This window comes from Lemur catta, chromosome 7 (assembly GCF_020740605.2).
Source record: "Lemur catta isolate mLemCat1 chromosome 7, mLemCat1.pri, whole genome shotgun sequence".
NCBI lineage: Eukaryota > Metazoa > Chordata > Mammalia > Primates > Lemuridae > Lemur > Lemur catta.
The window spans coordinates 26,563,935-26,578,838 of NC_059134.1; the positions used below are offsets into that span (position 1 = coordinate 26,563,935).

The 14,904-nt window shown below is 43.6% G+C and overlaps 1 protein-coding gene across 1 annotated transcript in view; it reads right to left on the reverse strand.

The window, feature by feature from the left end:
• NCAM1 (neural cell adhesion molecule 1) overlaps positions 1-13,454 on the reverse strand; it is a 294,025-nt gene extending 280,571 nt beyond the window's left edge. The window contains exon 1 of the mRNA XM_045556566.1: positions 13,138-13,454. Within this exon, the coding sequence (XP_045412522.1) occupies positions 13,138-13,189 (52 nt within the window). The 5' untranslated portion in view covers positions 13,190-13,454. The remainder of the gene's footprint in view (positions 1-13,137) is intronic.
• Between the last annotated feature and the right edge of the window lie 1,450 nt (positions 13,455-14,904).

Genomic DNA, 14,904 nt, shown 5'->3' on the forward strand with positions numbered 1-14,904 from the left:
CTTTAAGAACTCTGCAAGCTTCTTTCCATCTCAAGAATTCTATACTAAAACGTGCGAGATAAAAGATTTTTCAAACATCTGCTTTGGGCGGTAGCAATGATGAATCCTGAGACGGGTCATCGGTGGGTTCTGAGTCTGCTCCAAAATGAAAGCTAACGCGCCCCCTCGTGCCACTAACCTCCCCCACGCGCGCGCGTGCGCACACACGACTGTAAGCTATAGGAGGGCAGCAGCCCTTGCCTCTCCTCCTGTCCTCTCGCCCCTGCATAAGACTACATTTTTATCCAGGGAAAGGCTGACCCAGACGGACTTTGCTCTTGGGTGCACTAGACTTTGCTGAGGGCAGAAGCGCCCTACGGAAAACAGAGGGATTAAATGAAATATTGAGTACTGAAGAAAAATACCCACAATGCATTTCTCCCACTCAGCTGGGAGCAAAACAGGAAGCAGCCTTACACCATGCAGGCGGCAAAATGCGGAGTTCTCTTAAATCGGCCCGCCCGAGAGGAAATGCAAGTCCTCGTGAGTGGCCGTGGCTGTCCCTCGCTCAACAGGCCGGGTCTCTGCACAGCGCTCCGCGCGGAGCTCCGCGGCCTCTCAGGGCCTCCCTCCTGCCAACAGACGTCCAGGGATCGCTAGTCAGGAGTGAGAGGAAACAGCGGGAAATGCGACAGGAGATACGGAGGCCAACAGAATAAAGAGGAATTCAGACGAAAAAGAGACAACACAGGAAGCAAGGGAACTCTCTGAAATCCTCAGCAATATGAAAGATACTGTGTCGCGAAACAAGAGGATGTTACGCTCTCTCTCAGAGGCTTCTTTGCCTTACTTTTCCATTCTTCACGTTCCAACGAATTAAGGTTGCCAGATAAATGACTTTCAGATTGATGAAGTGTCACCAATATGATCTTTGGCGGCAACCATTATTTAAATATACTAAATGTTATGGCTCCACTATTGTGGGAAATTGACAGGTTTGATATTAACCCTATGCAAACAGAAAGGAGGTCTATATAAATCAATTTGATATTTAAAGTGCTACTTTTCTCAAAATCAAGATTTACTAGACTTTGCTTTCCACAGGAGGTAAAACAGCTATGCAATCAGCCATAGTATTTATAACCCAGTTGCAACTCATAGCGATCCTGAACTCTTGGAAAATGAAAAATAAATGGAAAAAATGTGATTCTCATTATAATCAATACGTAAATCCAGCACTAATTGTGTATTTCTTCACTGTGAACTTTAGCAGAAAAAAAAGGAAATGGGAGAAAATTACAGAGCTCACTATGTGCCAAACAGTTGTGTAAACTACCTCATTTCATCCTCACAATAACCCTATTAGGTGGGTATTATCCCTAATTTACAGATAAATAAACTGACCATTGGAGAGATTAAATAATTGGTTCAAGGTCATGGAGAACAGAAAAGCCACAGTACAAACCACAGTTTTGATACCAAAGGCCCATGGGGCAACTCTTACAGTATGCACTGCCTCTAGAACACCAAAAGGAGATATTAAATTAAGAAAGGAAGATAATTAGTAATTATTAACCCAAATCAAAGAGCTTGCATTAGATTTACATAATAACAGGTCTTTAAGGCTGCCATATTGTACCCTAAATCTAATCCTCATATAGCAACTACAGCCTAACTGGTGATTGGCAGCATCTCATTTAAACAGAATGGACACTCAAATGAAACATGAATAAAAGGATGTTAGAAAAGTAATCAATTACAACCCTTCCCACACCCTTGCTGATCAAAACAATACATCCAATTTGTGACAAGAAGCATCTTCAAAAGATTTTGCTACCCACAAGGAGATTTTAAAAGGTATAAAAAGAAAGATGTGAATATCATGGGCAATGATGTAAGAAGATAAAATTGTAAATAAAAATAATCAATTCACATGATATAAATGGAATCACTAGAGGAAAACCCCTCACTTTATTCATTTCTTTTCACGTGCCTTTGTCCCATCGTCCTTTGCAAAGGTTGCTCATCTCTCTGGTTCTTTCCCCAAGGTGCTCAGTTCATCAGGCCCAGGTAGCCCGTAGGATGGAGCCTTTGACCAACCTAACAGCCCTTCTTTCCTTCTTTTTTGTTAAATGTCCAGGATATCAGCTCTTCTTCAGTCTTTGACTCTAAGTAAAGAACTTGAATTTCACTATTCAAATGAAATCCCTCTGAGGTCCTTCTGAGTTTCTATCTTCCTTATATTCTTAACCACATTAAGTACTGCTGCCCTCGTTTTCACTGCACTATTTGTTTTACAACTGAATATAAAGCAATATATGTTCATTATAGGAAACTCAGACAACATAAAAAGTAATTTACCTTCAACCAGTCTTGATGATGAAGAGGTGTATTTTTTTGATCTTCTTTTAAAAAAAAAATTTTTTTAGAGACTAGGTCTCACTCTGTCACCCAGGCTGGAGTGCAGTGGCACGATCATAACTCACTGCAGCCTCAAACTTTTGAGCTCAAGCAATCCTCCTGCCTCAGCCTCCAGGGTAGCTGGGATTACAGGTGCCAGCTATCATGCCCAGTGGTGTATTTTTAACAAAAATGGGATTATAGCTACAAATACTGATTGTTTCCAATTTATTTCACTTCACATTATTATACTTTTTTAACCTAGGAATTCACATCACTAAGCTCTGCTTCTGTCCATTTGCTCAAAATTACTTTCTGAATTATAGACAAGATACCATTCCACATGCTACATAAATACAACAACATAAATATTTCAGGGTATGATAATGACCCCACAAAGTACTGACTGTAATTCATGGTGTTTTTTTCTCCACTGAAAGAATATAAAAATGTAGACTACTATGACCTTTGAGTTTTCTTGGTTTCCTTAGCCGGTCTCTCTCCACTCCCTCCCAAACAGGCAACATGCATACCCACTTCCACCCTTCCTCTCAGCAGAGCCCAATCCTTCCTTCAAAGCTTCCTTCAACTCTCTCTTACAGTGTGAGGGGTTCTCCAACCACCCCTGGTTCCCAGGCAATCTTTGCCTTGCCTCTAAAATTTTAGGCACCCCACATTTGGGCTGTAGATGCCACGTAGTATTCCCAGTTATCTTTTCATTCCCAAATAGACAGTAAGCTCTTGGAGGTCAAGGTATTATATTAATAATTAGGAAGCAAGGGTGTGTGCCTGTAGTCTCAGCTACCCTGGAGGCTAAGGTGGGAGCCTGGGAGTTTAAGACCAGTTTAGGCAACATTGGGAGATGCTGTTTCAAAAAAGGGTATCATATTTACAGTTTTGTTTTGTTTTTTTCACACCCTACAGCTAACAGACTACTTAGATGCTCAATAAGTACTATTGCTGTCAATTCTTCCCCTCCCTCACAACCCATTAAGTCCTTCTAATGTACTCCCTCTCCACTAGACTGCTTCACCCTCTCTCCAGTCCTGCATTCTTCCTTCTGTGACAGTAGCTTTCAAACTCTTTTGAACTGAGCCATGATGTTTTCCATCACAACTGGGTTACATATTACACACACACACACACACACACACACACACACACACACACACACACACACTCACACTGAAACAAAAGTTCCTCAAAGTAGTACTTACCCTTATGATATAAAACACATTCTCTTTTCTATTCCATTTCATTCCTCCCTCCCTCCCTCCTTTTACTTTTCTCCCTTCTTTCCTTTTTTATGTGTATAGAGACCAACTAAATAGATTTCACCACCCACAGTTTGTGAAATACTGACCTACAAATTAAGATAGTAGGATGCCCAAACTTTTTCTAAAACCTAAGGTGTCTCTTAATTTCCCCATCATATTGACAGTACCATGTTTTTTTTTTCATTGCCTCAAGTATGTGACTTTTAAAAATCTTTCTCTCTCTCAGTCATCTGTCATTTGGGATCTACCATCTAAGACCGTTGCTGGTTGATTTGTCATTTCTAACAACTCAGCTATGCCCTTTTTATCCATATCGAAAGTCATTACAAGTATATCTTTCCAAAATTATCTGCTTTATAAAATATATCACAGTTGGGTTTCTTTAATCTAACAAGCCCCTCTGGCAGTACATAAAATTTAAATTGTATAAAATTTTTCAGCTACATGTCTACTAACAAAAAGTTATGGTTGTGAACTATTTTCATTTGCAACCCATTTCACATATATAATCTTATTTTGTTCGTATATTTAAATGAGGAAATTACAGTTAAAAGAGGTTAAGTAACTTACATACATTCACTTGGCTAGTTAGTAGCAGAGTCAATACTTGAACCCAGACCTCTGAATCTAAGCCCAACAGTATCCTTTCTCTACATATGAATCTTCCTATTAATGAAGCAAGACACTATCACTGGACTTCACTGGTCTGAGAGCCAGCTTTACCTGGCTCCTCTGCTCCCAGCCTCTGCGTTCTCTGTCATCTGACTGATGTTTCATGCCAACAACAAAAATCCTTTCTCTAACCCTTTACTTTGTCCAGCCACTATGGTGTTGTGCTATATAAAACCAAAATTCCCTTTAAGTGCTGCAATCATCTCTACCAATTTACTCCTACTTATTTCTCTGCTAATTCACAGCTAGCATCCGACACAGAGCCTGGCACAGCACATGTTCACAGGATAGCTGCTACTGCTGACTATCCTCTGAATCACTTTTTTAAACGATGTTTCTAACATCTCCAGCAACACCCCCCTCCTTTGTCTAGCATTTAAGACTTTGATATGACCTGCCCCCAGATCCAGCCTTTAACTGCTTGCTCTTCGATAGCAATTCCTTGGCCAGACCCATGTCCCCTTGCAGGGGAGCAGGCCCTCCCCTCCCTGTTTATCCTTAGGTCCACGGAGGCCACATCAAGTACTAGCTTCTCCACACTTTTTTTCACACACTAAAATCAATCAAGATGATTTCTACATTTCTAAGCAATTTGCACAGTTATTGCCTGCCTCCTTCCCTCGGGCACTTATTCCCATAGTATGTTTAGTATGTTCCATGACTTCTTAATGGTTTGAACTAAGTGTCTTCTCCTCAACAACCTACAAGCTTCTGCAGGGCCAATACAGCACAGTATTCTTTCATTTATTTTGTGCCCCCCACCAGCCTCTAGCACAGAACTTCGCCCATCATATTTATAGTACCAGACTTCTTTTTAATAAACATTTCAGATAAAATCTCCATTCAAGATAAACTTTTTAAAAGCACATATTGAGTACCCACTTTACATATGTGATTTTATTTAAGCCACTGAAGCCCTTAAGGGAGGTGTCATTAACCCCATTTTACAGATGAGGAAACAGGCTTCGAAGGGCCACAGCTTGCAGAAGTTCAGTTCCTTGGGCCAGACTCGTCGGACCTCACAGCTCCCAATATTGCTGCTCACTGCGGTTGGACTCTGTCAGTCCAGAAGCCACAGGAACGCACATTTGCTTGGCATGTATTCTAATGCTATATATATTCAAATTATCCTTGCTTTAGGAAAGGATGAAATGCAGCCAACTGGTGTAAGTTATGGTCCCAGCTCCACCTGTGTAAGTCACTTAACCTTTCTCAGTCTCAGTTTTCATTTCAAAATCGAACACAATCTGGCCTTACGGAACATTTTTTCCTCCTAATCTCTGACTCCTCCTTGTCAAGCACCCCCACACTGCTCCCCAAACACAACTGTATTTGTGTCTCGACCTCTGTTCCAGGTGTTTGCTCTGCCTGAGTCACCCCTTGTCCTGTTCCACCTAGTGAAGGCAAACTCATCCCCCAAGCCCAGCTCAAGGGAGTATCAAGTAGAATTAATTCCTTCCTTCCTTGTGGTCCAATAGCATTAAATTCATGCCTCTATTTGTAAGTATAGTATGTCTCGCTCCCCCCCTAGGTGGTAAGCTCTTGAGGCAGAGGCATTTCTTCCTGGACTTTATAACCTGAAACCGGGCACAATTCTTGTAGCTATTTGACCTTCTCGAGACTTTAGGAAGGTTTGTTGAATTAAGGAATTCAGGAATGTTTGTTGTAATTCAACATTTGTTGAATTAAGCAATCAATCATGCCCTAAAATGAGAAGACCATCTGTTCTTCCCATGTCACAGAGTTGTTTAAATGGTACATCCTCACTCCCCAACCACCAAATCCCCCCCCCCGACAGTTTCTCATACTCTGTTTTTTCCTTAGGTTTTAATCTGTATATGTCATTATAAATATGTGAATATGTTTTACTTTTTTAATGTCTATCTTCCTCTGCAGCATTCGGCTGGAAGTTCCATGAAAACAGGGAGGATGTACGTTTCGTTCACCCCTGTATTCCCAGCACCCTACACAGAGAAAGTCCTCGATAAATATTTACTGAATAAATGATGTGAAGATTAAATGATATAATGCATATCAAAGTGTTTGGTAACCAGAGAGTGATGATTAAGATATAATTATTGGTATTATGTATCCAGTTTATCTCCTTTTGGATAGCTAAAACAAAATCTTTAGTCTCTTCTCCAATATCGTATGCATTTAGTTGGCAAAACTACTTCCTGCCCTGCCAATCGGGCACTTAAGTCTGACTCATTTGAATAATAGCAATTGCTTTATTTCATTCGAGTTAGTAATTTACAAAAATATCATCAGTGAGAAATATCAAATCAGTGAGGATCTCACTTAATGTTTTCTGTAAAATAAAGGTAAAAAAAAAACTTCTTTTCAAAAATGACTTTGATTTCAGTAAGATTCTCATCTTCAAAGTACTATACAAACCACCATTACGAGGTGCATGTTTAACAAACTGGAACAATTACCTTATATTCTCAAAAGAGTGGGTCCAACCAGATGAAAGCATAGTTGCTAAAGCAGGGCTGGACTTTTTTATGGTTCCTCAATGCATGGGATCCTTCCAAGGTTCTGCAGAATAGCAACCTGGCAATGTGTTCTCATGGTCATGTGTTTCCTAAATCTTACAAAAGCTAGAAAGTTTTGTATTTTCTTTAAAGAGGTCTTTCAAAATTGTATATCCTTCAGGCTCCATGATAACTAGATCCACCCTTGAGCTAATGGCTTTCAACCTTATAATCAGACCACTTTTCTCTCTAAAGTATTCACAACCAACATGGCAGTGCAGGCATATTTAGCAACCAATTTTTTAAGTCTAATTGTCATCATTGAAGAAGTCATGTTCTCATAATATCTTTTTTTAAACCCTTCTAAAAAGAGAGTACCATGTATGAATAATTATTTTTTCTAAATCCTCCTTCCTTATTAATAAACACAGATTATACACACTGAAGTCCTATAATCTCTAAAATATTCACAAGTCTAACACGTAAGCAGTACTAATATTGCTGTTTCACAGAAGAGGAAATTGAAACGTGGAGAAGTTAAGTAACTTGTTCAGGATCAGGCAGCTAGTAAAAGATATGGCTGGGGTTTCACCCTAGGGTTGTCTATCTCTTAATCTCTATGCTTTACTACTCCCAGGGTTCCTTGACAGCAGAAATTATGTCATCTCACTCCTTTGTAATTCCCCACAGAGCTCAGGATAAAAAGCTGGCACTCAATAAACATATTTGATCAACTATTTAAGAGAATACCTAACGCAACACAATCTCAGTGTGACATTATTATGAATATTCCTAAATGATGAGGTAATCGGATACCAAAGGAAGAGATTAATATACAACACAAGGCATTTTACACATTATCTCAGGAATGACACAAAATAGAAAGCGAAAGCTCACATGCTGCCAGTGTTTGCAGCTACAAATCAAAAAGTACTCAGTGAGAGTATATAGTGGAATGTAGGTTACGTAGAAGCCTTTTAAATCATATCAGCCATGTAATCTTTGAATTCAAGAAAGCATTACATATATTTGGGAGAAAAAGAATGCATGACAGGTTTGTTAAAATCTGTTTTCCAAAAACATATATAACACAAAATAGACCAAATGGCTTATTCTTTTTATTGCAGTCCTTAATGTCTCCACTTTCGTAGAAGCCAAATTAATACTGCAGGAAGGGAAAAGTGTATCAACCTAACTGAGAAGCAGTTAACTCACTGGCTGCGTGTAGCCATGGCCTAAGAGCGTTTTAAGTGTAATGTATTGAAATTGCCTGAAAGGCCGCCATTTGGCACCCAGACCAACATCAAAAAGCAGTGCTACTAATGAGCATCTGCAGCTAAGAGACAGTATTTCAACAACATGAAATGAAAGGGCATAATGGCACCACTGCCAACGCCAAATAATTTACATCCCTTTACATCAGCAAATGGTTTTAAGGTTTGGCAGCAAGAGTTAATAACAAAAAGGGCTAGAGGTGACATGACTATGACCTTCAGACTGACTTCTGTATTCTATTGCCCTACAGTAGTCAGCGTATCTACCCGTTTTATTGCAAATGGTTTCACTACAATGTTTTTTAATATTAAAACGCTGAAGCCCATAGAAATCTAATCATTAGGATTCAGAGAGGTCCTTGGGCATTTCCCGCTTCCTAAGAGGCCATCTCTTACAATGTTGTTCAGAGATTCATTGAGTATATTAAGAAACGTATAAAATCCTTTTTCTGAATTTTACTCTGAATTCTTTCTTTTTAACCAAAGGAATCTTAACCTTGTCTTTTTTGTTCAAAGCTCAAATGACCATTATTTTATATGGCCAAATGATTGTTTCCAATTTAATTTGCAACCCACCTTTAAGATTATTAAAATGCTCTTTGTAATTTGCTGCCATTTCTTTTAAAGTTCCAGACATTTCTAGCCTATACATTTGGTTTAGATTGATAAACTGAAGAATGATCAATTATGGAATTTACATTAAAATATGTATCTTGATGCCATAAAACATTTGTGTGCTCTAAAACTCAATACTTAAATATTACAGGAGAGCCTTTTAAAAATGTCTTTGTCTCCTCCCAGGCAACAGACTGTTCCTGCAGACTGACGGGGGCAGGTGCGGTCCTTTCTTTCCCCTGCCTGCCAATTGGTTCTGCTCTCCATCACCACAGACCCAAGCTCATCAGGGAAAGTTCAAACCGTTCTTTAGCAACAGGTAGTCAATCACTTATTTTACACTAAGTCTGAAAGGACTGTCTGTAAAATGTCTTTGGAGGTCTGCCAGTAGTATTGAAGCCACTTTCAGTCTGGAGAGCAGCCACAGTTCTTCAACACTGAAGACACAAATATGGGGAATTTATCAGACTAACACTAAATAGAAGCTTCTTCACCTTGAAAAATTAAGTGGTTGCATAAGAAATTCCAAAGTCCATATTCCAGGCAGTGTAAAGTTTACAAAACGCTGTCTATAATTTGAGAAACTGAGTTCTGTAGCGAACAAAAACATCTGTCATGTCTGAAGACTAGCTTTTGAATGACAAAATGGTGCTATTTATTTTAAGAGGCAATTAAGACATTGTTCCCTGTGACAGAAAAATACAGATATAACTTACTTATATCAAATTACGTATTACCTATCTGAGGAATTCGATTAATGATGAATGTACAAAGCACTATGCAAAAACTTTGTGAATTTGGGGTTTTATGTGACTAATTTCTCCCTCTTATTCCTACCTTGAGTAAACACCCACATCTCTTACAAATAACACACCCACACGATATATTTTTTTAGTTTTTTGTGGGATTTTTGGGGGGCAATTACTACCTTAATTCTTGAACTATTAAGCACAAGAAACCACTCACCAGTTAAATTAACAAATTCTTAGTTTAACCGAATTAGCATAGGAAGACTTAGTGAAATCTCCTTTACTGAACACGGATGTGTCCTGCTACTGTCTGTTATTCCAACAGAGAAAAGATCTTGAGTAAAAATATCTGGAAAAAAGTCATCAAGATCAATAATTTGGGGGAAGAAAGAGGGAGCTTCATGAAGAATTAATTCTAAAAAGTAATGCAAGACTAATGAAAATTTAGCCAGGTTGGTAGTAGATCTATAGGACCTCTGTAGTGAGAATAGCTACTCAAAAACTTAAATAAATGACAGGCCACACTTGCACAATGTCTGGATTATATTCTCTTTTTGTTTTTAACTCTCCAATTTTAAATAAATTCTCAGTTTTAATATTTTAAATTATGCTAATATTTATTAAAAGGAAATAATCTTTTGAGGGTTTGGATAGAGTTATCACAGGTTTCCACGTTCTTAAATATGGCTGTATTACATTTGGTTACATTTTGTTCAGAAAGACACAAATCCAATCTTAAAATGAAAATCGACAAAGAAATATACGTAGTTCGCCATAATTGGGCTCACATCAAACTTTGCTGAAACGCATCTTCATTCGTTTAGCTAGGGATATTATATTAACATATGCTTTACTTGTATGTATGTTATGGAAGATTGCAAAGGTGCTCTTTGTTCTTAATCTGGTGTTATCTTGTTAGAAACCTAGTCCTATCCATTCCTTGACTCTTCCGAGTTAAACTGGCAGACTACTGTAAAATTAGTAGGTAAATACGTGACTTAACTGTTCCCGATCGTTCAAGCAAACAATTTTTCCGTACAACATCCGAAACTGCTTCTAGAATAGGCTCAAATTTACTATGCAATTCCATAACCTTTCATCGTGTTCCTAAAGAGCCGAAGACATCAAAACGAGAGAAGGGCAGCCGACCTGATTCATTACATATATTAAGGTTAGAGTGCCTTGTATCTAAATTGTCTTAAGCGTAGACTGGAGCACAGAGCCTGAATTATCATTGCCCCTGGAGATGCTATGACATTTGAAGCCATACATACACACACACACACACACACACACACACACACGTGTGTGTTATATTGTTTTTATTTTCTTCCTGACTCTGACTTGAATTCTATTTTCTTAACTATGGTAGAAACAATAAAGGAAAATTATTTCTCTTTGGAAAACCATTCAACTTCTTTCTTTTGTTAAGTAACCTTGTATGTGTTTCGTGTTCTGCCTTCTTCCCACCTTCAAGGTATTGGGACCAGGAAAGAGAACGCTTTCATTCCAGGGAACGCTGGTCGGAACGCCACCCTTGCCTGGGCATCCAGGAACATCTCAATGTGGGATTTCCTGGGCGTGTACTCGCCTGCAACTCCCACAGGCTCCAAACACTGAGGGTTACACCCACCACGATGATGGTAAGGACGACCAGGCGATCCCCCCCAAAGATCCAGTGTCCCTTGTCACTCTCCCAACCCAGAGGGGAGGAGGTCTCAAAAACACACACACACCCCCATGAGGACAAGCACCTCCACGGAGACCCACGGGCACGAAGGAGAAAGGTATGGCCGGGGAGGCCCTGGCCAGGTGGTGGCGGGGACCCAGCGCCTGGCGGACGAGGCTTGGTCCCCAGAGCCGCCCTCCGCGAGGCCCCGCCCCCGCATCGCCCCCGGCCCGCGGCCGGCGGTCAGCGCACGCGCGTCGGTGCGCCCTGCCACGGCGCCCTCCCAAGCGGCGCGCTCTGGCTGCGAGGGTGTGTGCGGGCAGGGGCGGTGGGATGCTCCAAGTCGGCGTGAAAGCCACAAGAGTGGGCAAGCACGGGCGGGCCGGATCAAGACACCTCCCGGTGACCACCTAGTCTCCATTTTATTTCCTGGGCAACTGCGAGGCGGGCGCGGGACCGGCCGCAGGGCGGGGTTTCTCCCGGCGGGGGTGAGCGAGACCGCTAGGCTGGAACACCGGGAGACGGTCCTGGCATCCCCGGGCCGCCACCCGCGCCGCGATCAAAGCCTCTCGCGGCTTCCCGCCCAGCCAGCCTCGCTCTGATTGGTCGCCATGGGAGGGACCCGAGTTGGCTGGAGGTGGCGGCCAAGCGCTGCTCTCGTGCCGCCCGCGGAGGGGGTGCTCTGGGTGCTCCTGGCCCGCCCCGCGAGTTCTCCCACCCAGGCTCGGCCGTCCAGGGCAGGTACAGCGGCACCTGGCTTTGGCGACCGCGATACACAGCCTCTCCGCCTGACCCCCTTCGGGCGCTTCCCGGCACACGCCCCTCGCCCAGAATGTCCGCCCAACCCACCCAGCTCTCTGCGGCCCCTGCTTCTTTTCTTCTTCCCCTCCCGTCCGTCAGCGCCAAGCGCAAATCCTTGGATGGGGGTGGGGGGAGCAGCTGGAGGGGAGGGTGGGCAGGCACAGAATAATCTTCCAGGGAGGCCGAGATGGAAATAGCCAAAATGAAATGCACCTCCCTCCCGGCTGCCGAGGTTCTCTGGGCGGCGGCGCAGCCCAGCCACCCCGCGGCAGCATCACTACTGTCTTCCTCCCGGCTCCCTATTGTTCGCACTTTGCCAGGATGAGCAACCTCGCCCAAAGAAAGGGGCCTGGGGCGAGGTGTTTCGGGCGGCTACCTGCCATTCTTCCCTCGCACCGTGCACACTGGGCTCGCCGTGCGTGCAAAGGCACACGCGCACACACGCGCGCACACACCAGGCAGCCCCGATCACGCCCTCCTCGCCCTCCGCCCCTCCGCGCTTCCTCCTGTCAAAACGCGGCGCTCGACCCTCCCATCCCTCCGTGCACCGGGCCGAGGGTAGGCTTCGCAACTCCCCAGCAATTTGGCAAACGAAAAACTAACGTCATATCGACGGGGGTGCAACAACGGCCACACAGCACTGGGATTCTGCCCATTTTTGCCCCATTTTGCAAACCGTTATTCGGCCTGGGGCGGAGGGTGGGGGCGAAAGCAGCGAGCCCCACTTTATTAGACGCGGGGAAATAACGATCGTGGGTGGCTGCCCTGCCCTTATTGTTCACTCTTCCCGGAGCCGGGGCTGACATGACCCTTCCCCGCGGAATCCGAGCCTGTGCGGCGGCACCACCCGAGCCGCGACATCCCCCGCCCCGCCGCCCGCCCTGGGGGAAGGAGCGCTGCCCATCACCGGCGCGGCCGCAGGGTCCCGGGGAGCTGGTCGGCTCCGCTCCCACCGCCGCGGGCACACCGAGCGGGGAGGGCGGGCGCGCCGGTGGGGCGCCGGGCGCTCGCGGCGCGGGGAGACAGCCCGGGTGCGGCGCAGCCCGGGAGGGCGCGGGGTCCGGCTGGGCGGCAAGGGCGACGCGCTGCTTTCCCAGCTCACCGAAGATGACCAGCCTTAGCATTCCACGTAAAACCACCCCAAATAACAGTGCTCCCCCGGGAGGAGTAGTGGGAAGGGGGTAATTAACAAATCAGACTGAGAATTAAAAAAATAAAATGTACCTGCAGTTCCCAGGAAAAACAAAGTCCAGATGAGATCCTTAGTTTGCAGCATTGTAATCTGCTGGCCGGGAGGGATGTTCTTGCCGCGGTAAATTCTGTGCCCCCCCTTGCAGCGAGTGTGGACGGCGGCAGAGCAGCAGACCTAGGGGCAGACAATTGCCAGGCTGAGTATGATTATTTTTGCAGAATTGTTTCCTGCCAGCGGCTGCTGAGCTGCGTTCACGCGCTGATCGGAGAATGAGTGACAGTCCCAGCCTCAGCACACTCGCAACTCGGAGATCCTTGCGCTGGCCCGGGTTCGCTTTGATGGAACTGGGGATGCGAGCGGGGGGCGGCGGGGCGGGGGTGAGAACCTCACTGTGTCCTTCCACCACGCCGGCCACAAATAGTGCCGAACATCAAGGAGGTAAGAGAGACAGGGGAGGCAGATGCGGCCGCCTGCAAAACGCGGCCTGGAGCTGCCGGGGGAGCCGGGCTCTTTCACACGCAGACTCCCAGGCAGAGCTAGGGTTCCTTCTTTCACACTTCTCCCCACGCCTTCGCAGTCGCTCCTGCCATCTAGCAGGAGTTCCTTAATTAGGAGTTTGGATATTTTAATAATTAGTAAATAATAAAAGCAAAATCTTAGACTTGGTTAGCTTTTTAAAGTTGTCGAATCCCTCATTTGGAGTCTAAGATCCTTGTGACACAAGGATAGCCCAAGACTTAATTTTTTTTTTTCAGTGCAGAAAATTAGAAATTTGGGGAACGATGGGGGTTGCTGTCGCTGGGTTTTGTTTTGGCTTTGTTTGTTTGTTTGTTTTGTCCTGACTATGAAGTTTGCTCTCCCACAGAGAGGCAACATACAACCCAAGTCAGCAGATCCCCTGGGAAGGCAGTGGGAAGCCACTTCAGTTAGAAGAAAACGCAGATGTTTAGGAGGAATTTCCAGAAATAACTGAAAGAGAATGTTTTCTCGTTTATAAATGCTGAAACCTGTGGTCTCTGTATTAAAATCGCCAAGCCTTTTATGTAGGTATTATGAGATAGAAGTGATATTAAATAATGTTTTCTTAAAAGGGGACACAACCTTAATCCTTAAAGATATTAATGTAGAATATTACTGAGGTACCAATACAAAGGGCTTTAATGAATCTTACAGCTGTGGTTTTTAAAGGAGGGGGGTGGAGGGGGGGCAGGGTGAAAATAAACATGTCTCAGTACCTGAAGGTTTGAGTGTGTAAGGAACAAAGGTGAGGAAAGTGTTCTAGATGTAGGACGAGCTTATTAGTGTAGCACATGGAAACCCTCTAACAGAGGAAGGCTGCCCAAATTCAGAGGCACCAATGCATCAATGTTACCAGGTACTCCCTTTTTCTGTAAAGGTCAGACTCCTCACTGCTGAAGCACTGTTTAAAAACCCATCCTCTGCTGGCGGACCAGCCATCCTCCATTACTGGAGAGACCCCATCTCCTCCTGTATTGGGCTATACCAATACACTGTGATTTGGGGGCACCCCTGAAAAGTATTTCTTCCCCCAAGTGAATCTTTCACAACATTTCCTTTGTAATATTTATCTTATACCAAATATAAACCATCCAAAAATACAGAAAACTAGAAAAAAGTAAAAATAATACCAAATCCGACAGATTCCGGAGACACCTGTATATTTTCTGTCTTCTGTATATGCAAATGATTTTTATAATTGACATATTACAGTGGCAATTTGATTCCTGCTGATTTTGCCTAACACTTCATCATAAGCATTTTCCTGGACCATTAAAAAG